This window comes from Macaca thibetana, chromosome 2, assembly GCF_024542745.1.
Source record: "Macaca thibetana thibetana isolate TM-01 chromosome 2, ASM2454274v1, whole genome shotgun sequence".
Lineage (NCBI taxonomy): Eukaryota > Metazoa > Chordata > Mammalia > Primates > Cercopithecidae > Macaca > Macaca thibetana.
The window spans coordinates 34,291,982-34,316,006 of NC_065579.1; the positions used below are offsets into that span (position 1 = coordinate 34,291,982).

The 24,025-nt window shown below is 40.1% G+C and overlaps 1 protein-coding gene across 3 annotated transcripts in view; it reads right to left on the minus strand.

Moving 5' to 3' along the window:
- The window catches only part of CPNE4 (copine 4), a 505,143-nt gene that overhangs the window by 40,066 nt on the left and 441,052 nt on the right, over positions 1-24,025 (minus strand). For all 3 annotated transcript variants that reach the window (XM_050777959.1, XM_050777962.1, XM_050777971.1), the window contains exons 8-10: positions 19,173-19,271; positions 13,313-13,399; positions 6,799-6,858 (exon numbers count right to left, since the gene is read on the minus strand). In XM_050777959.1, coding sequence (XP_050633916.1) covers positions 6,799-6,858; positions 13,313-13,399; positions 19,173-19,271 — 246 coding nt within the window. The remainder of the gene's footprint in view (positions 1-6,798; positions 6,859-13,312; positions 13,400-19,172; positions 19,272-24,025) is intronic.

Consider the following 24,025-nt stretch of genomic DNA (forward strand, 5'->3'; position numbering starts at 1 on the left):
ATTTTATAGTTCTCATGGCTTAAAACAAAAATATTTTATCATGTGACTAGACAGCAATGGACTGTCTTAAGTACGAGTCAGCTAAAATATTTTCATTTTTATTTTTTGGAAAGTGGTGGTTCCTAAAACTTCCTTTATGAAGCTGGAGAAAAAAATATCTATCTTCAGGGGGTGGTCTTCCACCAAGAATTCTCTGTGCTCTTTAAAGTTAGCATTAGTAGAAAGAGAGCAGAGTGAAAGGCTAGGTTTATTTTAGAAACCAACAGGGAGGCTGTGAAAGACGGGGTTAAGTTGAGAAATAAAAGCAACAAAATGACTGAAAATGCCAGTGTGTGGAGGTGGCTACTGACGCCTGGTTTTCTGAATGCCCAGTGAGCTCGCAGAGCCTCCACGTTTTCATTTCCTGATAGGAAGCATTTATGGAAACCTGTGGTTCTGGTATGTGCTCCAATCTTCCCTGCAGGCAGCACAAGAACAGGCGCCCAGTGCTTTTTCCTTCTGCCCAGGAAGCCACTGCTCATTATTAAGCAGAGCTGTGCAGCAGCTTTGCAAAGCTTTGTAAAGTAAGAATGCAAAATGCCCCCTCCATGACACCAAGTCCCCAGTGCATGGAGCTGTTCCTGGGAAAAGGCTGGTTGCAAATGATGAGCATCTCTTTTTAGGCATTTTTAGATTCTTACATGAAATAACTCTGCTACTCAGATCCCTTCCCTTCATCTGCCAAACAGGTCATTTGTGAAACTTCTCGATGTTTTCTAAGGGAAGCTGCTGTGTAACAACCTCTGGTTAGTTGTACCTGCAGTCTACCTTTGGGATCATATTCTTGGGCAGCTTTCTTTCTTTTCTTTATACATATCTGTGTACAATTTGGACCTATACAATGAATTTTGTAGGTGGAGATATTGTTTGGTCTGGACCATTTCTTAAATAATAGGTTACATTTTTATTCTTTTCTGTTTTCCAAAAACTTTCTAAGAGGACAGTTAAATAGGAAAATAGGGAAAGACGCCTAAGCTTACTTGGTTCATTTTCTGGAAAATGGCAAAGCATTTGCCTCTTTAACCCATTATACCCTGACTTTGCGTAGAAATTCAGTCAGCAGGGCTCACTAAGCAGTAAGCAGACTCAAAGGTCTACACCAGAGTAGGTCAGTGTTCAATCTGGGATGTAAAATAAAGATTTAAAAATGTAAACTGGGCCACAGTGTAGACATAGGATGCCCTAAATGTTTTAGGGTTAGAAAAGATTTCCTGAGACTGGGCGCGGTGGCTCACACTTATAATTCCAGTGCTTTGGGAGGCTGAGATGAAAGGATAACTTGAGGCCAGGAGATTGAGACCAGCCTGGGCAACATAGCTAGACCCTGCCTCTACAGAAATTTGTTTTAAAAAGTAGCCAATGTGGTAGCACATGCTTGTAGTCCCAGCTACTCAGGAGGCTGAGGCAAGAGCATCACTTGAGCTCAGGAGTTTAAGGTTACAGTGAGCTTCCAGTGTGCCACTGCACTGCACTCTGGGCAACAGAGTGAGACCCTGTTTCAAAAAAAAAAAAAGGAAGAAAGAAGAAAGAAAGAAAGAAAGGAAGAAAGAAAGAAAGAAAGAAAGAAAGAAAGAAAGAAAAACATTTCCTGAGAGAATCTTTAATAAGTTATCTAAATGTTTAGGTTTGAAGGTCAGTCTGGGAAAAGTTGCTTTCAGCTTATTATATTATATTATTAAAATGTAAACTATAGTCAGAGGTAAGAAAAAGCAATATTATCTTCAATTTTTAAAAACGACACAAAAGAAATGTCCATTTAAAATTAATAAGAAAAAAATACCACTCACTGTGCCACTAGGCTGGTAAGTCATATTTTAGTTTTCTTTCCTCTCTAGGTATTTTATATATGTAGTTGTAGTCATAGAGTAATTCTACTTTACATTTTTTATAACACTATGTCATAAACATTACCTCATGTTATTATCTAAACCTTATAATTATATTTTAAATAAGCTATATCATAGTCAATACTAAATACCATGATACTAAATATCATAATATTTAAAGGAATACTGTGATTTACATAGCCATTATCTTATTGTTAGACATTTAGGTTGCCGACAGCTTGTCTGTATTAAAATCTATGTTATAATGAGCATTTTTGAGCATATGAAAAAGCAATAACTTTCCAAAAAAACCCTTTGATTTTTCTCCCATTTTTTCTTTTCAAATACCTTACAGCATCTGTCTGTTTTGTGCTATCTATAACTTTGTATTTTGTGTGTGAAATTCTAGTATCCGGTTTTAGTTTTAGCTGCTCTACCATGTGCCAAACCCGATCTCTCACCCTGTGGTCTCTGTTTCACCTCCACCCACCTCCTCAAAGACTGAGATGGTGCAGTTGCTCTAGAGTTCTTATGACTCAAGGATTCATGTGAGGTACAAGAACTGTCTTCAGGAGTGCCCTTGACCTCCCAAATTGCATGCAAAATTGGATGTGTGCACTTCCCAGTAAGAGGCTATAGATCATGTATCAGATTCTCAAGTGTTCAGGTGACCAAAAAAGAATAAGAATCATTAACTGTCTAGGGCTCTTTTTAGCATCATTTATCTCCTTCCTTCCACTGGGCTGTTGACTCTGCTTATAGTCTGATTCTAGCTTAAAATCTCTTCTCTTTTAATTTTTAAATTGCCATCCTCTTTGTACCTCTTGCTTTCCCTTCACTGTTAACTTTCTTGAATGAATACTTATACCTGCTGTGTTCATTTCCTTACCTTCTGTTTACACTCTAAGTCCTGGGTCTCACCCATCTCGTTCTGCTCAAGTTGCTCTTTTGAAGATGATATATGCCTACTCATCGTGTTGTTCTTCACCCTCTGACTTCTCTTTAGCATGCAAGATTGTTGTCCTTGATCTTAACCTTAGCTTTTTCCTCCTGGGCATCTGAGTTACTGCCTCCCCTTGGGCCTTCTTCTCCTCCTGCATTTCTTCTCTTAACTGTTTGCCCCTCCTTCCTCTGCTGCCAGATAGAGGTCCTTTACAATTTCTTGTCATCAGGCCCTTTTCCTTCTATACTCTTCTCTTGGGACATCTCATCCAGAGCCACATACATGTAGCTCCTGACTCTCCCCTGAAACTTAGGCCCATATTTATAAGTACCATCCCCACTGGGAGGTGCTGAAAGTACCTCCAACGTGTCCAAAGCCAAATTCATCATCTTGCCTGAAGCTGCTCAAGCCTCGCATATTACCCTGACCAGGTCCCCCACGCTCTGTCAGTCAGGCACAAAAGCTTTGATTACTTTCAGTCTTCTCATTGTATCCTAGGCAGAGGCTTAGTGCTTCTCTTTCCACAGTACCTCTCCTGCTGCTGCCACCCTTGTTTAGCTTCTTTTCACCTGGCACCAGGCCTGTGGCAGTGGGCTTCCATCTGTTCTTGCTTCATCTCTCGTTCCCTCTTCACCACCATCAAACACTCCCAGCTTTACTGTTGCTTCAAGGCCCTCCTCATTATCCTTTTGAACATGCATTATCCACCAAATTACCTTAAAATTCAAAGCCCTTCAAGTTCTGACCCCAAACTGCTTCCCCAGTACTCCCCTAAATACATCCTGTTTATTCATTTTCCTAATTAAGGTTTTAGTATTTATAATTAGAATATAGTGGTGCATAAATACTTAAGTTTATGGGGGATGCTTTTTAAAGCAAAACCCCAATATCATATTTATTTATCCAATTTGTTCTTTTTTCTAAATGTTACCTCCCTTTGAAGTTTTAGGGTTCAATTTATTATAATTCAGCAAAAGTATTTGGAACAGCTTAGCAGCTGAGGAGAAAGATGCCCCCATCTTTAACACTCTTAAGATTGAACCAGAAGCACCAGCATCTATGGAAGATACAAAGGCTTTCTCCTAGCCCCTGCTTATGTTTTGGATTGGGCAGAGCCACTACAGGAAACAAAAAGTCCACCCAAAAGGTGATTGAGGAAGTTTAATGAAGGGACAATTCACAAACATGTGGAAAAGGTTAATGGAAACTGACCAGAAAAGAGTGGGAGGGAGCAGTTACCAGAATTCAGTAAGAGGAGTGTCTTCAGGACAGGGCACCTGATAGGAACTGTGACCTTCTGTCAGGAAGAAGGTCGCTGCTAAACCACGGCCTGGCAGGCAGGCAGCTAGAGAAATAAATATTCCAAGTTCTCTCGCCTCCTATTCTTTGATCTCTGATGGGTGCCTCTCATTGGTCAAACCCAACCAAAAGCTAAAAGCTGGAGAGCTTGGATAGTGCTTCCAAGGAGGTTGGCTTCCTGGGGTACAGAAGTGAGAGTGGAGAAGGATGGAAAGTGACTCTAGGGGAGGAAATGGAGAACATCCAGAACTTTATGTCTCCCCTGGTGCTTGAAGGCTTTTCTCCAGGGAGACAAAAAGTTCGTGTTGGCTAAAGCTCCCTGGTTGCTCAGGAGCCAAGGGTCACATAATGTGCCAGTGGAGGTTTTTGCCTCTGAAAGCCTCCGAGGTATAATTACTGCAATCAAACATTCCTTTTCTCTCTCTCGTCTGCCCATCTCTATGCCAGGAAACCTTCCTCTTTTCACTTCTCATCTCTCTGCCACTGCCTTTTCATGTTGCCAGATGGTTTCAGTAAAATAACCAGGCAGATAATAAACACTTACAGACCAAATTAAATAAGACATGATACTTTTTCTTAACGATTTGCATTACAGCTTATAATTTAAATTAAGTTGCACTACTTGAGCAATAAAAAATTTATAATGAGAAAGCTGACTTAATTTTGGAAGAAAATGACAGAGAAGTGACTGGTATGTTTCCTTTAGTAGAACACTGGGAATAGAATACCTAGCAATTCTCTTCTGAGTCCCCAACCTGAAACCCTACAGGAGGAAGGGCTTTGTGGAGGAACTATTGTTGGCTGCCCCCTTCTCCACAGCACTCATCTGTACATTCTCCTCTTCTCATTCCTTGCTCCAGACTGCTCTCCTCACTCACACCTCCCACAGGTCTATCAGTTGACACTGGAGTGCATGGAAAGCTGCAACTGGGGTGTTGCTGGAGACAAACACTGAAGCAGTACTCCCAGTGGGGAGTGCTCCCAGTAGGGAGTGGGGAGTCAGCAGACTGAGAAAGGAGGGGAGAGCAAAGAAGGACACAGGGATATCTGAGAGTCAGGATGTGGAGCTGGGAACTCTTTGGGTTGGGGCTCAGCTCCTGATTTTTGCTGGGGCTGATTCTTTGCAGCACAACTTGAAGGGCAGAGCAAGCCCCTGAAGGTTGAATACAGAGTTGTTCAAGAGCACGGGATCTACAAAATCTAAACCAGACTGAAATCAATAGAGCTTTCCCTTGAAAACCTATAAATAGTTTCCTGAAATCACTTTTTTTGCCTAAGATCTTGCGAAACTATTTCCAGTAGCTCTGCTTTATGACACTGCTTGCTCCATACTTCCATTTGGGTATGCTCAGAGCAGCAATGAGCCCACAGGACAGCTAGAGTTAGACGTGCATCCTCAGTGAACATGCTTGCTACCTTCTGTATGTGACAGTATGAATGTAGGAAGGCTTGCTGGCTGTGCATTAGAGAATCTTAGACTTTAAAGAGGTGACCAAACTCTAAAATTAGCTCCTGTAAGTATTCAGAGATAAATGCACAATATCCCAAGTTTAGGCAGGACGTAGGTAGACCTCCTTGAGATTAGGGCAGAGGATACTTCCCTAGCTAAGGAGAAGCTAGTTTAGTAAATGGCCATTTGTCTCATCCCTTTGAGACTCCTTTTAGTCCCTTGAGCACCACCATTCCTGGTTCCAGGAATATATTGGTCCTGTCTACTCTCTTGGGTCCAAAGCTTGACTAAAAAATTAAACCCATTTTCTTTCCTTTTTCACATGACTGAGCCAGTCAGGGAGCTGAACAGGGCTGAGCTTCATTAGTACATTTCTGTAAGATGAGAAATCTTACAGAAATGAGTACAAGTTGTATTTCTCTTGCTTACATCCACATTGCTTTCCAAAGGGTTCTAGCACATCTGTCTTTTGCCATCTGGGGATTCTCTTTCTGGAAGTCACATCTGACCAAACCTAGGAGGATTTCAAATATTAAGTCAGTGAAAGTCAGTTGTTCCAGTGCAGATGGACTCACAACCTTGACCTACTTAGCCACTTTAAAAAGACTCAGCCTACCTAGTCAAATATACATCAGGGGTGTATAAATCCCAAGGGCACACAAATTGCATACAGGGGATGATCCTTGATCCACTCACTGAGTCTTGACACCCACTCTACTTCTCAACCTTGACCTCGGCCTGGTTCTCCGATCTTTGGAATTCATCTTTTCATTGCCTATTGAACTGTTTGTATGACTTACTCTTGGTCCTGACCACTGGGTATGACATTGGTGCTGTAGTCTAGTCACATGAACACAACCATGGCATCTGCCTTGGCTCAGTGGAACTTACTTGCATGGCTTACTTCCTTTCAATTTTTCTCACCAGGTGATGGAATCTGACAGGCTACACTGCTTCACGCCTCACATAGTTACTGAAGAAATGGGAAGCGTTAGGAGGATTCCCTAGACCACGTGAGGTTGAGTGGCATAAATTTCCTGATATGATGCTGAAAACTATACTTATTAAAGAAAACAGAAGTGTAAACACATTTCAAAAACATGATTCCATACGTTTCAACAATGAGACTTGAACAAAGCTGACCGAAGGTTAAAATAAGCTTTTGTCTGCTTATCCCCCAAACCCAGTGCCACTCCTCATCTCTTGCTTCCTGAATAAGAACAAACATGGAAACAACTTACTGTAAACTGGATTTGGCAGCCACCCATGATGTAGTCCAAGAAAGAGTGCATCTTGTGAATCTGCATAGGAGGGGAGAGGAAACTGGGTTAGTAACAGCACAGTCTATTTCCTGATATATTGGAGGCCTAAAGGTTGGTGACTGATAAGCTGCTAAGCCAGAGGAAAGGGCAGACAGACATTGTTGATAAAAGATGGGTCAGTTATGTTTGTTCTGTTAAAGGAGAGAAGGAAGGCAATATCAATACAGATGGGCCTTTGAGGGCTGCCAATATCTATCCCCTGCTCCCCTCTATTATGGTTTATGCAAATTTTAATCAGCTTATGCCTCTGAGGTGAGACTAAAACTATATTTTCAAGTGTCACTACTGTTTTGAAATGAATGATGTCTCACACATGACTTCAGTCTTGCCTCCCTGTATCTAAGTCCCAGTCCTGGTGACATTTTTAATATGCAGGTAATTTAGATAGGCAGTTTTAAGATACCATTAGCTGAGAAGGTAATTTGCTGACAATTTCCAGTTAGTTAAATGCCTCCCCTGCCATGAACAACAATGACTAACATTTATTGGGCATTACTGAATGCCAGGTACTTAACATCTTTTACCTCATTTAATTCTCAGAACAACCCTATGAAGGCGGTACAACTATTATTATTGTACCTTGTTTATAGATGAGGAAATTAAGGTCAAGATCACAATGCTAATAAATGGTAGAGTTGAGACTCAAATGATGCAAGTCTGGGAGACATACTCTATCCTTTTGACCTCTATGCTGGAAGCCAGTATGGTTGTTGGGTTATGCCAACTGCCATCACCTGTGTTCTCAAGTACTTTAGGGATTTCTGGTCTTAATTTACATTTCTTTGTGATATTGCTGCTTGGCTTGGCTCTTGGTGATATTCTTGTATTCGTTTATTCAACAATTATTTATTGAACACTCACTATGCACTATATTCTAGGACTACAATGATTAGAGAAACAGATACAGTACTTGTAGCCATGGAGCTTACAGTCTGGATCCTACCTGGAGAGTCAGTAACTGTAATTTTTGACTGTCACTTCTCAGATTCCATCTAATGCTCAGGAAGCTTCTTAGAGACTGACCGAAAAAATCAGTGTTCGTCTCTCTAGATATCACCTCCAGGTGGCACACATCTATTGGCATACTTTTCTTAGAATTGATGTTCACTTGGTCTCTAAATAGTGCTCACTTTTGGTGTCCTGATGGCAGTGCTTTGCCTGATAGTTGGGACTCCATTCTGCTGTGTCTGTATATCAAAGAAATAAGAACTTGAAAGTGAGCAAAATAACAGTGCTTCTGAGCACTGAACTGTAAGAGCAATTCATGGAAGAAAAAAAATTGTGTGTACACAGTCACCTTAAGGAGAAAAATAACCATTGAATCTTGATCTTTTCTCCTGCTGCTTTGGGCACAGGGGTAGTCACATAACTGTTTAGAATGCATCCAGGATTTGATTTGTAAAGTTATGATAAGATGTCTGATATGGAGACAGTCCTGACTCTATAAGAAGAGTTTATTGCTCAGAGTTCTTCAAAGGATAGGAGGCATGTTATGCCACACAGGAGGGTCACATGGGGAAGCACCAGGATAGGTCAGGAAGGAAAAGCAGTAAGGGGAAAGCAGGCAAATCATTTATTGTTTTTTTTTTTTTTTTTTTTCCATAGGAAGGAGTAGGTGAGGCAGGATAAGCAGCTGAGCAGGCCTAGGATTGGATAGTTTGAATAATTTCAGCAGGTTTTGAAATCTGTCAAAACCATAGGAGTGCTTTCTAGTTATCTGATACCTGACCCTTGGGTCACATAAGATGGGAGAACATTGGCTTGGTGTGTGAGAGTTTGATAAGGGAGGTGATTGGGGGTTTGAACTAAAAAATGATTGGTTTGCATGTCAAAGGCATGCTAGAAGGCAGGTTGTTTGCTGTCTGTAGGAACCAGCTAACATTGGGAGAGTAGTCCCTCTTAGGTTCATAAGGTCCAAAGTTGTCAAAGCATCAAAAAATATTGAAAAAAAGATTAATACAATGACCCCAGATGGCCACTCATAAGACATTATCCCCTAGTCTCAGTGATTGGTGTAAAGGGTAGGGATATGACCCAAAGCAGACCAATTATTCTTTTCCCCCACTATCTTGTTAGGTAAGGATATAATCCTGTATATAGACATATTAGGTTCCTTCTAATATATTAGGAAACATTATGTATGTATACACACAGATAAACACACACATACACACGTATACATATATACAATCACGTGTCATTTAATGATGGAAATACATTCTGAGAAATACATTGTTAGGTGATTTTATCATTCCATGAACATCATAGAGTATACTTACACAAACCTAGATGGTATATCCCACTATACACCTAGGCTATATAGTATAGCCTATTGTTCCTAGGCCACAAGCCTGTACATCATGTTATTGTACTGAATATTGTAAGCAACTGTAACACAACTGTAAGTCTTGTGTATCTAAACACATCTAAACATAAAAAGGCACAGTAAAAATATGGTATAAAATATAATAAATGGCACACCTGTATAGGGAACTTACCATGAATGGAGCCTGCAGGACTAGAAGTTGCTCTGAGTGAGTCAGTGAGTGAGAGGTGAGTGAATGTGAAGGCCTAGACTGTTACTATACACTACCGTAGACCTTATAACACTTAAGCTACACTAAATTTATTTTAAAAATAAAGTAATTATATTACAATGGCTACAAGTCACTAGGTGATAGGAATTTTTCACCTCCGTTATAATCTTATGGGAGTACTGTCATATCTGTGGTCCATCATTGACAAAATGTTATTATGCAGAGCATGACTGTATATATACATATATACATGTATGTACAGCTGCTCCTGAACTTACAATGGGGTTACATGCTAATAAGCCCTTCATAAGGTCAAAAAATTATGAGTTGAGTCATCATAAATTGGGGACCATCTGTGTGTGTGTACACACACACACACACACTCACATATATATAGGTGTATCTTCTTTTATTGTACCTCACTTTATTGAGCTTTATATTTTTTACAGATTGAAGGTTTCTGACAACCATAGAGCATGACTATTGGTGCCATTTTCCCAACAGCATGTGCTCACTTTGTGTCTGTGTCACATTTTGGTAATTGTTGTAATATTTCCAAATTTTTCATTATTATTGTATCTATTACAGTGATCTGTGATCAGTTATTTTTGATGTTACCATTGTAATTATTTTGGGGTGCTATGAACCAAGCCCACGTAAAATGGTGAACTTCATTGATACGTGTTGAATGTGTTCTCACTGCTCCACTGACTGGCCATTCCTTCATGTCTCTCCCTCTCCTTGGGTCTCCCTATCCCCTGAGACACTACTCTATTGAAATGAGGCCAGTTAATAACCCTACAATGGCCTCTAAGTGTTCAAGTGAAAGGAAGAGTCACACATCTCTTACTTAAAATTAAAAGCTAGAAATGATTAAACTTAGTGAGGAAGGCATGTCAGTAGCTGAGGTGGGCCAAAAGTTAGGCCTCTTGCACCAAACAACCAAGTTGTGAATATAAAGTAAAAGCTCTTGAAATTAAAACAGTGAATATACAAAGGATAAGAAAGTGAAATAGGCTGATTGCTTATGTGAAGAAAGTTTTAGTGGTTTGGCTAAAAGATCAAACCAGATACATCATTCCCTTAAGCTAAAACCTAATCTAGAGCAAAGCCCTAACTCTCTTCAATTCTATGAAGGCTCAGAGAGGTGAGGAAGATGCAGAAGAAAAGCTTGAAGCTAGCAGAGGAGGTTGGTTCATGAGGTTTAAGGAAAGAAGTTGTCTCTGTAACATAAAAGTGTAAGATAAAGCAGCAAATGCTGATGGAAAAGCTGCCAAAATTTATCCAGAAGATCCAGCTAAAATCATTTGATGAAGGTGACCTCACTAAACAACAGATTTTCATTGTAGATGAAACAGTCTTATATTGGAAGAAGATGCCATCAGGACTTTCCTGGCTAGAGAGGAGAAGTCACTGCCTGGGTTCAAATCTACAAAAGGCAGGATTATTCTCTTGTTAGGGGTCATTGCAGCTGGTGACTTTAAGTGGAAGCCAATGCTCATTTACCATTTCAAAATTTCTAGAGCTCTTAACAATCATGCAAAATCTACTCTGCCCGTGCTCTATAAATGGAATAGCAAAACCTGGATGGCATCACATCTGTTTATAGCATGATTTACTGAATATTTTGAGTCTACTGTTGAGACCTACTGCTCAGAAAAAAAGATTCCCTTCAAAATGTTGTAGTTCATCAACAATAGACCTAGTCACCCAAAAGCTCTGATGGAGATGTGCAAGGGGTTTTATTGTTGTTTCCATGACTGCTAACACAATATCCTATTCTGCACCCCATGAATCTAGGGGTAATTTTGACTTTCAAGTCTTCTTATTTAAGAAATACATTTCATAAGGTTATAACTATCATTATAGTAGCTTTTCTGATAAATCTGAGAAAAGTAAATTGAAAATTTTCTGGAAAAGATTCATGATTCTAGATGCCGTTAAGAACATTCATGATTCATGAGAGGAGGTCGAAATATCAACATTAATAGGAGTTCGGAAGAAGTAGATTTTAACCCTCTAGGATGACCTTGAGGCGTTCAAAAACTTCACTGGTGGGAGAGACTGGAGATGTGGTAGAAATAGCAAGGGAACTGGAATTATAAGTGGAGCCTGAAGATGTGGCTGAATTGCTGCAGCTGATAAAACCTGAATGGATGAGGAGTTACTTCTCATGGATAAACAAAGAAAGTGATTTCTTGAATCTGCTCCTGGTGAAGATGCTGTGAACACTGTTGAAATGACAACAAAGAATTTAGAATATTCCTTAAATTTAGTTGATAAAGCAGTGGCAGGGTTTGAGAGGATTAACTCCAATTTTGAAAGAAGTTCTGCCGTGGGCAAAATGCTATCAGACAGCATCACATGCTACAGAGAAATCTTTCATGAAAGACGAGTCAATTAATGAGAAACTTCATTGTTGTCTTATTTTTAAAAGTTATCTCAGCTACCCCAACTTTCAGCAATTACCACCATGATCAGTCAGCAACCATCAATATCCCCAGATAAGACCCTCCCCCAGCAAAAAGATTATGACTTACTCCAGGCTCATATGACTGTTGCATTTTTAGCAATAAGGTATTTTTAAACTAAAGTATGTATGGTTTTAGACATAATGCTATTGTATACTTAATAGACTACAGTATAGTGTAAACGTAACTTTTATATGCACTGGGAAATGAAAGAATGTGTATGACTTGCTTTATTGCATTGGTTTGGAACAGAACCCAAAATAGCGCTGATATAGGCCTCTATACATATACATATACATATACATATACATATACATATACATATACGTATGCCTGTATACACACATACACACAGAACATACACACACATCAATCATCTGGATAGCAATTGAGTCCTGTATGGTGGAGTCAGAGACACATGGGTTAAAATCTCAGCTCTTAAATTTACTACTTGTGTGACTCTGAGCTAGGTACATAAACTCAGTTGAAAGTAGACATCTCAGGGTTGTGGTAAGAGTTTAACAGAGTTTATTGTAGTTATTTTCACATAGTAAGTACTCAACTAGTGGCAGCATCACTCCCAGATTTGAGTTAAGAAGTTTAATTATTAGTACATGTGATTGTCTGCAAAGTTTTAGCCCCTCTGGAAGGGATTCATAAGTCCTTTAATCTTCTCCTGTTGTCTTGTTTTTATGGTACACTTTCAGTATGAGTAAGGTACCACATATAAAACACTGGACAGGCAGGGTGTGGTGGCTCACGCCTGTAATTCTAGCACTTTGGGAGGCTGAGGCAGGCGAATTACAAGGTCAGGAGATTAAGACCATCCTGGTTAACATGGTGAAACCCCATCTCTACTAAAAATACAAAAAATTAGCTGGGCATGGTGGCACGCACCTGTAGTCCCAGCTACTTGGGAGGCTGAGGCAGGAGAATTGCTTGAACTTGGGAGGCAGAGGTTTCAGTGAGCCGACATCACACCACTGCACTCCAGCCTGGGTGACAGAGCGATACTCCGTCTCAAAACAAAGCAAACAAAACCAAAATAAAACAAACAAACAAACAAAAAAACACTGGACACTGTGAAGGGCATATAGTAGGTGTTCTAGAAATGTTGGCTTCCCCATTTGGAGATCTCCCTCTAGCCCTGCTCTGGGCAGAGAAGATCCTAACCTATCAGCAGCACTTTCTTGTCTTTGGGGCAGGGGTGTACCTGGGGAGAGGACAGTGACACTGGACTGCCACAGCTCCACGACCACCCATGCTTACATTTCTCATTTTATGTTCTTTAATACATGACATTTTAATTTTTATTTTAAAAGATCACATCTTTTTTATACATTTTTCCTCTCACCACACCACCTGAACTCTTCCTCTCAGATAGCCCTAACTTCATACTCCTGGAAGAGAGGGTTGCATACATACCTTGCACAGATTGAGAATCACGGTGCCTGAGTTCTTGTAATTCTTCTTCTTGGCTTTGTACTTGGGATTGATACACTCCCACTGCACCTGAAAGAAGGGTCATAGCATGAGAATCTGTTCAGGAAAAAGCCGAGTCATTCCATAAGGCCAAACTCCTAGGTGCTGCTGAGGACAAACTGAACTGGAGGGCTGACAAATAGTCTCTAGGTGGTAACTCTTGCATGTAGAGGAGCAATAAGGGGGAGTGGTTGAGAGTGAGACTCTGCTGTCAGACTTCTAGTTTAAAATCCCAGCAACGCCACTTCCCTGCTATGTGACTTTTGGTAAGTTACTTGATTGCTCTATGTCTTGGATATCTTCTCTCCAAAATGGAGCTTATAATTATACTCTATCTCATAGGATTATTGTGAAGACTGATTAACCCAGGTAATAAATTTAGAACAGGGCCTGGCGCATGTCAATGCTTACTATTAATATGGTCAAATCAAATAGTACAGGGAAGAAGAAATCTGCAGGAATACAGTTGAGTGATGACCAAGTGCTAAGTCTTACTGCCCGAGAATTGACTCAAAAGGTTAGTGAATAGTGAATAGTCAGGCTAGAGAAATTTAGTAGGGATAATAATAAATTTACATAGAACTTCACAGAGAGCTAAAATAACGGATTGACATGTGTCCCAACAGTGACACAGTAGATCTCCAAAGGGGCCTTTTTGAGGGATAAGATCAGAGCTACAGGAGTGGCTGGGAATTGAGGAGTCAGCTGGGAACTAAGGGGAATAGGTCTCCAGCCTACAGAAGATTTAATGGGACAAAATCAATTGTAAATCAAATATCCAAGAGTCGTTGAATGTTTCTGCCCACCAGCCTATGAAAGCTGAATCTCTGGATTTCTACTCAAGAGACAAAATTTCACTACCTGAGAATTAGAAGTGTCTGAAAATGAAGTAGTTTCTGAGGCAGATGCAAATGGATAGGCTGACATAGCAGTGGCCTCTGATAATCGATTCCTCTCGTGTCCATGCATTTGTGTAGCTCCCTCCCACAATGTTGAGGCATTTAGTCACATGACTCATTTTGGCCAATGGGACACTAGCAAATGTGATATAAGCACCAGCTTGAAAAGTGCCTGTGTACTGGGACTGGCTCCTCTCTTGCTTCTGGGAAGTTTTCAGGGCCATATTAAAAAGCTTACAATGGTCTGTGGCAGGATAAAAGTACACCTGGAGAAATATCCTGGCCATCCTTGCTGCTGAGGCACAAATGCATGAGTGAGTTCTGTTGGCACCACGTGGAGCACTATGTGAAGCAGAGAATTCAGCCAAAATTGCCAACCCAGAGAATGTTGAGTACATAGTGATTGTTGTTTTCAGCCAGGAAGTTTTGGGCTAATTTTTCACTCAGCAACAGGTAAGTGATACTGTAGTTTCTCATCACTGGAAGGTGCCAGCAGGACTGGGCAACTACATAGGATTTAGAAGAGGGAGATCGTATACCAATGAAGGGTCCTCCATGACTCCTTCAAAATGTGGAATTCTTGGGTGAAAGAAAGAAAGAAGAAAACATGCAAAGAAGAATCTAAAATCAGACCCCTAGCCTTGTTTTTGTCACTTAAAGGCCTAATCTCCTAATCTGTCCATAATGAATGTTGTCTTTCTTTCCTCCCTCAGATTTTCTTCTCATTTACTCTCCAGGTGGGTAGAACTTGATAAACAAGAATTATAGTCCATCTCAAAGTCAATTTAGTATTTCTAGACAAAAGAGCCCAAGTTCCTTCTAAACCAGTCAAAACTGATATTGTCTTTTGCCCCAAAGCTTCCTCTAATATTTTAGTAAAACAGGTGGCTTAGGGATTTACCTAACAGTTGGAAAGAAAAGACACTAAAATTAGCTGTGCCATTTTTTGTCATTCTCAATGATTTCTATTAATCTCAATTTCTTCCATAAAGCAGGATATATTGAGTTAAAGATTTCAAATTCTATTTCAAATTCTATTAAAAATTGTAGTGATCATTCATGAAAAGTCTACTCACTTCCTTCTCAGGGTAAGATGAGCAAGTATGGGTTAGGCAGGAGAGGGCTCCAAGGAAGTTGAATCAAACCTATAGATACTTGGGGTCCTTGTGCTTTTGACGTAGGTAGGGGGTCCTGATGGACCAGATCTAAATAGTTTGCATCTGTCTTGAGATGAAGTTGGCATATAACTATGGGCTATGCACTTTACTCTCCCAATCCCATTTAACTCTCCCCACAGCCCGCTTTGACAGATGGAAGATGAGGCTCAGAGAAGAGATGGGACTTTCCCAGGTCATACACGTGGTAACTGGTAGACCTGGGATTCACACCCACATCAGTCTCATTCCAAAGCCTGGACTATTAACCACAATGCCTTCTTCCTTCTTCTAGAAGGTTTTGGAGTAGCTCTTCTATTCTTGCAAGTATCCCCTTTGGCCACCCCAAACTAAGGATGCTTATAAATGTTATTCAAGAATTAATCAAAGTTAATTAAGAATTTACCCTGTACCTATAGAATCATAACTCCCACAGGAAAAGGAAAGTTGAAAGATGCTGTCTCCTGTTTTTCTCTCTGATGCTACAGACATTCCTCAGGGTTCGAGCCTCCTATACCCTCTCTTCAATCCCCTCTCCCTAGGTGTACTCATCCATTCTCTTGATTTTAAATGTCCTCTCTTAGTTGATGGCTCCTAAAATATATTTACAGGTAAACGTCTCCTCTGAGTACCAGTTTTTGAAACCAAATCTTGAAAACTTCCTCATAAACTGGACCTCCCTACCACAATTCTTCCTCACCTCAGGAAATGGCACCATTTAATCATTTATTCTTGAGTCAACCATTTCCTCCTTCCCTTACTCCCTATATCCAAGCCTTCAACAAACCTTGTAGCTCTTATCTCCAAAATATGTCTTAAGTCTCTCCAACTTATCTCTATGACTAGTTCCTTAACCCAAGTCATTATCACCTCTTATCTATAGTAGTAGCCTCCTAACAGATCTCCCTTGTCTCTCTTTAATTATCTACACAGTAGCAAAAGTAATATTTTAAAAAATTAAAACCAATCATGTAATTCTCTAGCTAGAACGCTTTGCAGCACTGTCCAGTAGAATTTTCTCAATAATTGGAATATTCTGAATCTGCACTATCCAATATGGAAGCCACCAGCCACATGAGACTATTGAGCATTTGAAATGTGGCTAGCATGACTGAGGAACTTAATTTGTTATTTAATTTTATTTTAATTAATTTAAATTTAAATAGCCACATGTAGCTAGTGGCTACCGTATAGGAAAGCACAGCTTGCTCATGCTCTTATCACATTTAGAATAATCTGCTTTTCCTGGCCTCTGCCTCTATCTCTGACCACATCCTATGAATGGCTCTTTCACTCTCTGCTTCAGATACACTGGTCTCTTTCCAGGTCCTCAATCACACCAAGCTCATCCCTGCCTCTGTATTTTGCACTACTATTCCTTTCGCTTCAAATGCTTTTCTCTCACTCATTACATGTTGGCTTCTTTTTAATCCTTAAGGGGCCTCAACTTAAATGTCAGATTATCTATTCTATATGCACACTTTTATAATGAAACTGGTTCCGTTTTGTAATAGCATTTGTCACAAATTGTAGTTGTATTTTAACATTTTTTATGTGCGTTTCTATTCTATCCTGACTCTCACCACTCTGTAAGCTTCAAGAGGGCAGGGACCATGTCAGCATTGTTAGTCATGGCACATTTAGAGCCTGGCAGAGTGCTTAGAATTTACTAGGTGCTACTCGATAAATATTGTAGAATCAATAAATAAGAGAATATTTCCCACGATATAAATACACCAAAACGGTGGCTGGGTAGTTAAACTAAAGTTTTTCTGGTATCTCAGTGACACAGAAAAGCACATTAGCATATGGTCCATTTCCTCAATGGAACTTAAAAGATCTGTTTGAAAGCATTATGTTTTGGTATATTTCATTTATGATATGTGTTACATTCTTACTTTTAATATTTAATTAATAAGATGAAATATTTTCCCTATTTACTGCTTGGACTATTTCTATTCATAGAAGTAGATAAGGCAAAACTTTATAAAAGTCTTCAGAACTCTAGCAGGTGGTATGAATGCTGTCATTGATTTAGTAGCTAAATAGGACTAGTTCTGCATATTCAATAGAGCAATATTCTCTAGCTATATTCCTTGTTATCTTGGGAATGACTTTCCTTATAATTTAGTGTTGGTTTTAACTGTGCCTCTGAAACTCTGCATCCTGGCTTGTGGGTGATGGTCTCTGTGTGTTTGACAAGTTTCTTGTAATGCTGAGTACCTAATAAAGCACTTACAGCAGGTTTTTCAGGAGCTAAGGGGAAAGCTGTCACTGTTTCCATTGAGTTTCCAGACCAAAGGTATGTGTTCAACAAATAGTCTGATCCAGATTAAGTTTCTGAATTTAAAAAAAGTTAGTTTATTTCCATGCAGTCTGCCTGTATCCTGACCTTACATATGAGAGAGTTGAAAAATGAGTTGGGGCATCTCTAATTAGCACTTCTGATCAGAACAGGCACAGAGTATTATCTTTAAAGAAAAAGACTTTCTCAAAAGCACTGGGCCTCTACTTTCACTCCTTTCTGCTCCACGAGGAGAGTGAACTCCAGAGTAAGAATAGCAGGTATCTTGGGTTGAGTTCCCCAAGAAGCAAACTTTGAGGCAAGAATATAAGTGCAAGTAGGCCATCTGGGAGGTGATACCAGGAAGCATGAAGAGAGGAGTGGGAACTTAGATAGAGGAGGCATCCCAGAAATGGTGCATTATCAAGTCAGTTACCACTGTGGACAACTAGGGCCTGCTGGGGAACTCTGGGAAACTGTATAGAGCACATACCTCAGAGTTTTGCCAACTGAAGGGCAAGAGAGCTGGGGTATTTATACCCCAACTTCCATTAGTTATTTGTTGAGGGCTACCTCCTGTTACATCTTCTTCCACACTTCTAGCTTGCTTTGGGCATGGATAAAACAGGCTCCAGCAGATAGAGAAAGCCCCCGGGCAAAGAGTTATTTCAGCTGGAAATTGGGCAAGTGAACAATAAACAGGTAACAGGAGAAGTTGCATGATTTGGGCCCAGATGACTATCCATCTATCTATTTATCTATCCATCTAGATATTATATGATACAAAAGTGTGTGTATCTGAGGGAAGTTTAGGTTTCTGTGTGGGGCAATGTGTCTTAGTGGTATGTGGTAGTGTTTGTGTACAGGTCTTGGCATCAAGTGTGTAAGAGTAAAATGATGGAACTAGAAGAAAACCTGGTACCCATATGAAAATTTGGAGGATTCAAATAATTTCTCCAAAGCATGAAATTATTATTAATGTCACCAAATCATGGAAATATAGACCTAGAAAGAATACTACCGTTAATAGCAGATATTTTGGAAATGCTAGCTGTGTGCTGGGTGCTCTGCTAGCACCTTGGATTGTCTCATTTAATCTTCACAAAATTCTATGAGGTAGGTACAATTATCACTCTTATATTTTTAGGAGAGCAACATGAGGCATGGAGAGATTAAGTCACGTTTTCAAGGCTACACAGCTAAAGGAAGTTAGAAATACTCTCATTTAACCTTTCCATTTTACTAATGGAGAAACTAACGTTTGGGGTCAGTGTCTTGTCCAAGGATACGCAATTGCTTTGGATTGGGCTAGTTCTAGAATCCAGGTACTCACATCCTACCATGTTCCCTTCTTATCACACTTAATCATACATTGATGTTTTGCTTCTCACTGTTTCATTTGTAGCTGGGTTCTAAGGATGCATCATAGAGACTTGAGGCAAAACCAAAAGTGGTTGACCACGTACCTGTTTCCCTTCCATTGCTCCTCTCATCTCCTTGAATGTCGAAGTGAATTCTCCAATGAAGTCATGCTTGCCATTGGAGTCCCAGTCCCATACTATGCACTGTAAGAGAAAACAATTATTTTTCTTAAAAAATTAAGAATGTAGCCACAGCAGCTGAAGGCAATGTGAACTTTATGAGAAGGAGTAGATGAAAGATGTTTGGTCTGGAACCAAAGCCTGGGAGTCTAAGATTGGAGCATGTGGGATGTAATTCTGGTTTCTCTAGCCCTTTACTTGGACTTTTTGCCACAATCTGCAAATGGCCCTGTGATGCAGCAGTGACTACAATGATTTGCCCATTTTTTTAGATAAGGCCAGTAAGACCCAAAGGAGATAAGCGACTTGCCAAAGGGACCTTCTAGTGAATGAAAACCTGGGACTTGAAGGCAGGTGCCCTGCTTCCAATTCCAGTACTCTTTTATGCATAGCAGATAGCCTCCCTGGTTTACATTGGCATTAGATGCATGAGTCCATGTATATAGATTCCACATGGCAGCTCCTGCTTCATGATTTGAGTGGGGCCATATTAATCACATTTTTCTTTTTCTATTTTTTTTCTGAAGGCAAAATAGCAATGACAACACAAATTATTAGGAAGGCAAAAAAATCTTTAAACATACCTACGTGAAAAATGGTTGGAAAATAGTGCACAGACAATACTAGATATTTACCACACTGGTAAATATTTTGCAACCATTCACTTCTAACAAAAGGGCTAAATCCTCAGCTCCCGAGTGACACTTTTTAGAGTGACTAGCCTGAATCAGCAGCAATCCCTCTGCTTGGTCACACATCTAAATGAAGAGGAAGGTCTCCATGTATTCCAAGGGTGGAGGCTGGACTGGAGTCTTAAGCACTTTAGATATCATTTCTACATCTGAAGCCAAAGATTTGCAGGAAAGAATATCAGACCTCAAATAAGAACAAGGCAGCAAAGGGACCTTTTGCTCAGAGGTTTTCCTTGGAATATTGGGGCTCTAAGAGGCAGCTTAGTTCTTCTTCAGGGTGCAGATCCCACTGGCCAGTCTTGCCTGAAAAATCTGACTTGGTAATCTGTTCCCAGATCCTGCAGGATGCCTCACAGATCTACAATATGATCTGTCTAGAATGAAACATCGTTTCCCCCTAAATTTATTCCTACTCATTTATTTTCTGTCACAGTGAATTGCATCAACACTCATCCAGTTGCTGCAAACAGAAAACTGGGCATCATTCCTGATATTCCTCTCTCCACTCACTCTCCCACACCAAGTCCTCTCCATTCTGTCTCCTAACTATGGCTTGACTCCAGCACTTCTCTCTATTCCTACTGCTCCTTCTCATCTGCATTACTGCAACCATCTCCCAGCTTGTCTCCTTGTCTCACTTGTACTCCCATGCCCCTTAGAACCCACTAATTATGTTAATTCCCTGCTTAAAATCAAAATGTATATAGGCTAGCAGGTCTTCCAAGGTCTTTCATGTTCTGACTCCCTCAGTACTCCCAAATTCACCCTTTATGATCCATGCTTACTGTATTAGTCAGGGTTCTCCAGAGGGACAGAACTAATACGAGGTGTGTATATATGAAAGGATGTTTATTGGGGAGAATTGGCTCACACAATTACAAGGCAAAGTCCTGTCATGTTAGGCTGTCTGCAAGGTGGGAAGAGAGAAGCCGGTAGTGACTCAGTTCAAATTTGAAAGTCTCAAAACCAGGGACACTGACGGTGCAGCCTTCAGTCTGTGGCTGAAGGTCTGAGAGCCCCCAGGAAGCCACTGACACAAGTCCCAGAGTCCAAAGGCCAAAGAACCTGGATTCTGATGTCCAAGGGCAGGAAGAGTAGAAGGAAGCATCTGGCATGGAAAAAAGAAGGAAATCAGAAGACTCGGCAGGCAAGCAAGGTTATACCACCTTCTTCCACCTGCTTTGTTCTAGCCATGCTAGTAGCCGATTGGATAGTGCCCACCCATATCGAGGGTGATCTTCCTGTCTCAGTCCACTGACTCAAATGGCAGTTTCCTCTGGCAATACCCTCACAGACATACCCAGGAACAAGACTTTTCTAGTCACCTAGGCATCCTTCAATCCAATCAGGTTGACCCCTAATATTAACCCTCACACTTACAGTCTTTGAAAGTTTCTCTAAAATGTGGTTGGTAGGAAAGAAAAACATTTGCAATGGCCTTTTTAAGACATCAAGAAAAACTAATTTCTCAGCTTCTGCTATCTCTTTAAATATGGAGGATTTGGCAGATAATTATTTTGCCTAAGAAATATTAAGAAGCCCTTTGGTTAGGAAGGAGAATGCATTAGAATAAATAAGAATGGAAGAGATTAAGACAAAAGGAGCTAAATTTCTCTGCTGAAAAAAGTAATGGTCAAGTTTAATTTTATCTTTGATAACAACTGGAGACACAGAGGTGGGACCAAGACATGAGAACTGAGAAGAAATTAGGGTGGGTTTCCTCAGAGGGCTGAAGATGGACCCAAGTTTGGGGTGGGAGGAGGGGAGAGACAGGTAAGGAATTTTTGAAACTGTGATGTCTAATTTTCAAGGTGAGATTATTTATTTATTTATTTATTTATTTATTTATTTATTTATTTTTGCAAGCCAGAGAGATTTTATTGAAAAAATAGAGCAGAACACTAATAAGAACAGCATGCTTTGTGGCATTTTAACTCAACATATTTCCACCTTTTCCTCCCCAGCTCCATGGGAGCCTTAAAAGCCAACATCCTACAATGATGATGAAAACCAGCAGCCTGGCAGTCAGTGGAGAGGGCAGAATGAGGTTGGAGCACCTTCAAAGCCTCATTCCTGAGAATTTTCATTATGTGACCTGCTGGCAGATTCTGGAATACCAGTTATCTAGCTGGACTCAGAGATCTGCTGTATAACGTTGTGTTTATGGTTAACGATGTTATATCGTACACTTAAAAACTTAAGAGAATAGATCTCATGTTATATATTTTTTTATTACTACTATAAGTTCTAGGGTACATGTGCACAACATGCAGGTTTGTTACATATGAATACATGTGCCATGTTGCTGTACTGCACCCATTAACTTGTCATTTACATTAGGTATATCTCTTAATGCTAGCCCTCCCCCCACCCCCCTCCCCACAATAGGCCCTGGTATGTGATGTTCCCCTTCCTGTGTCCAAGTGATCTCATTGTTCAATTCCCACCTATGAGTGAGAACATGCGGTGTTTGGTTTTCTATTCTTGTGATAGTTTGCTGAGAATGATGGTTTCCAGCTGCATCCATATCCCTACAAAGGACAAAAACTCATCCTTTTTCATGGCTGCATAGTATTCCATGGTGTATTTGTATACACATTTGTATAATGTGCCACATTTTCTTTTTTTTTTTTTTTAAATTTATTTATTATTATTATACTTTAAGTTGTAGGGTACATGTGCATAACGTGCAGGTTTGTTACATATGTATACTTGTGCCTTGTTGGTGTGCTGCACCCATCAACTCGTCATTTACATCAGGTATAACTCCCAATGCAATCCCTCCCCCCTCCCCCCCTCCCCCCCCCCCCCCATGATAGGCCCCGGTGTGTGTGATGTTCCCCTTCCTGAGTCAAAGTGATCTCATTGTTCAGTTCCCACCCATGAGTGAGAACATGCGGTGTTTGGTTTTCTGTTCTTGTGATAGTTTGCTAAGAATGATGGTTTCCAGCTGCATCCATGTCCCTACAAAGGACACAAACTCATCCTTTTTGATGGCTGCATAGTATTCCATGGTATATATGTGCCACATTTTCTTAATCCAATCTGTCACTGATGGACATTTGGGTTGATTCCAAGTCTTTGCTATTGTGAATAGTGCTGCAATAAACATACGTGTGCATGTGTCTTTATAGCAGCATAATTTATAATCCTTTGGGTATATACCCAGTAATGGGATGGCTGGGTCATATGGTACATCTAGTTCTAGATCCTTGAGGAATCGCCATACTGTTTTCCATAATGGTTGAACTAGTTTACAATCCCACCAACAGTGTAAAAGTGTTCCTATTTCTCCACATCCTCTCCAGCACCTGTTGTTTCCTGACTTTTTTAATGATCGCCATTCTAACTGGTGTGAGATGGTATCTCATTGTGGTTTTGATTTGCATTTCTCTGATGGCCAGTGATGATGAGCATTTTTTCATGTGTCTGTTGGCTGTATGAATGTCTTCTTTTGAGAAATGTCTGTTCATATCCTTTGCCCACTTTTTGATGGGGTTGTTTGTTTTTTGCTTGTAAATTTGTTTGAGTTCTTTGTAGGTTCTGGATATTAGCCCTTTGTCAGATGAGTAGATTGCAAAAATTTTCTCCCATTCTGTAGGTTGCCTGTTCACTCTGATGGTAGTTTCTTTTGCAGTGCAGAAGCTCTTTATTTTAATGAGATCCCATTTGTCAATTTTGGCTTTTGCTGCCGTTGCTTTTGGTGTTTTAGACATGAAGTCTTTGCCCATGCCTATGTCCTGAATGGTACTACCTAGGTTTTCCTCTAGGATTTTTATGGTATTAGGTCTAACATTTAAGTCTCTAATCCATCTTGAATTAATTTTCGTATAAGGAGTAAGGAAAGGATCCAGTTTCAGCTTTCTACTTACGGCTAGCCAATTTTCCCAGCACCATTTATTAAATAGGGAATCCTTTCCCCATTTCTTGTTTCTCTCAGGTTTGTCAAAGATCAGATGGCTGTAGATGTGTGGTATTATTTCTGAGGACTCTGTTCTGTTCCATTGGTCTATATCTCTGTTTTGGTACCAGTACCATGCTGTTTTGGTTACTGTAGCCTTGTAGTATAGTTTGAAGTCAGGTAGC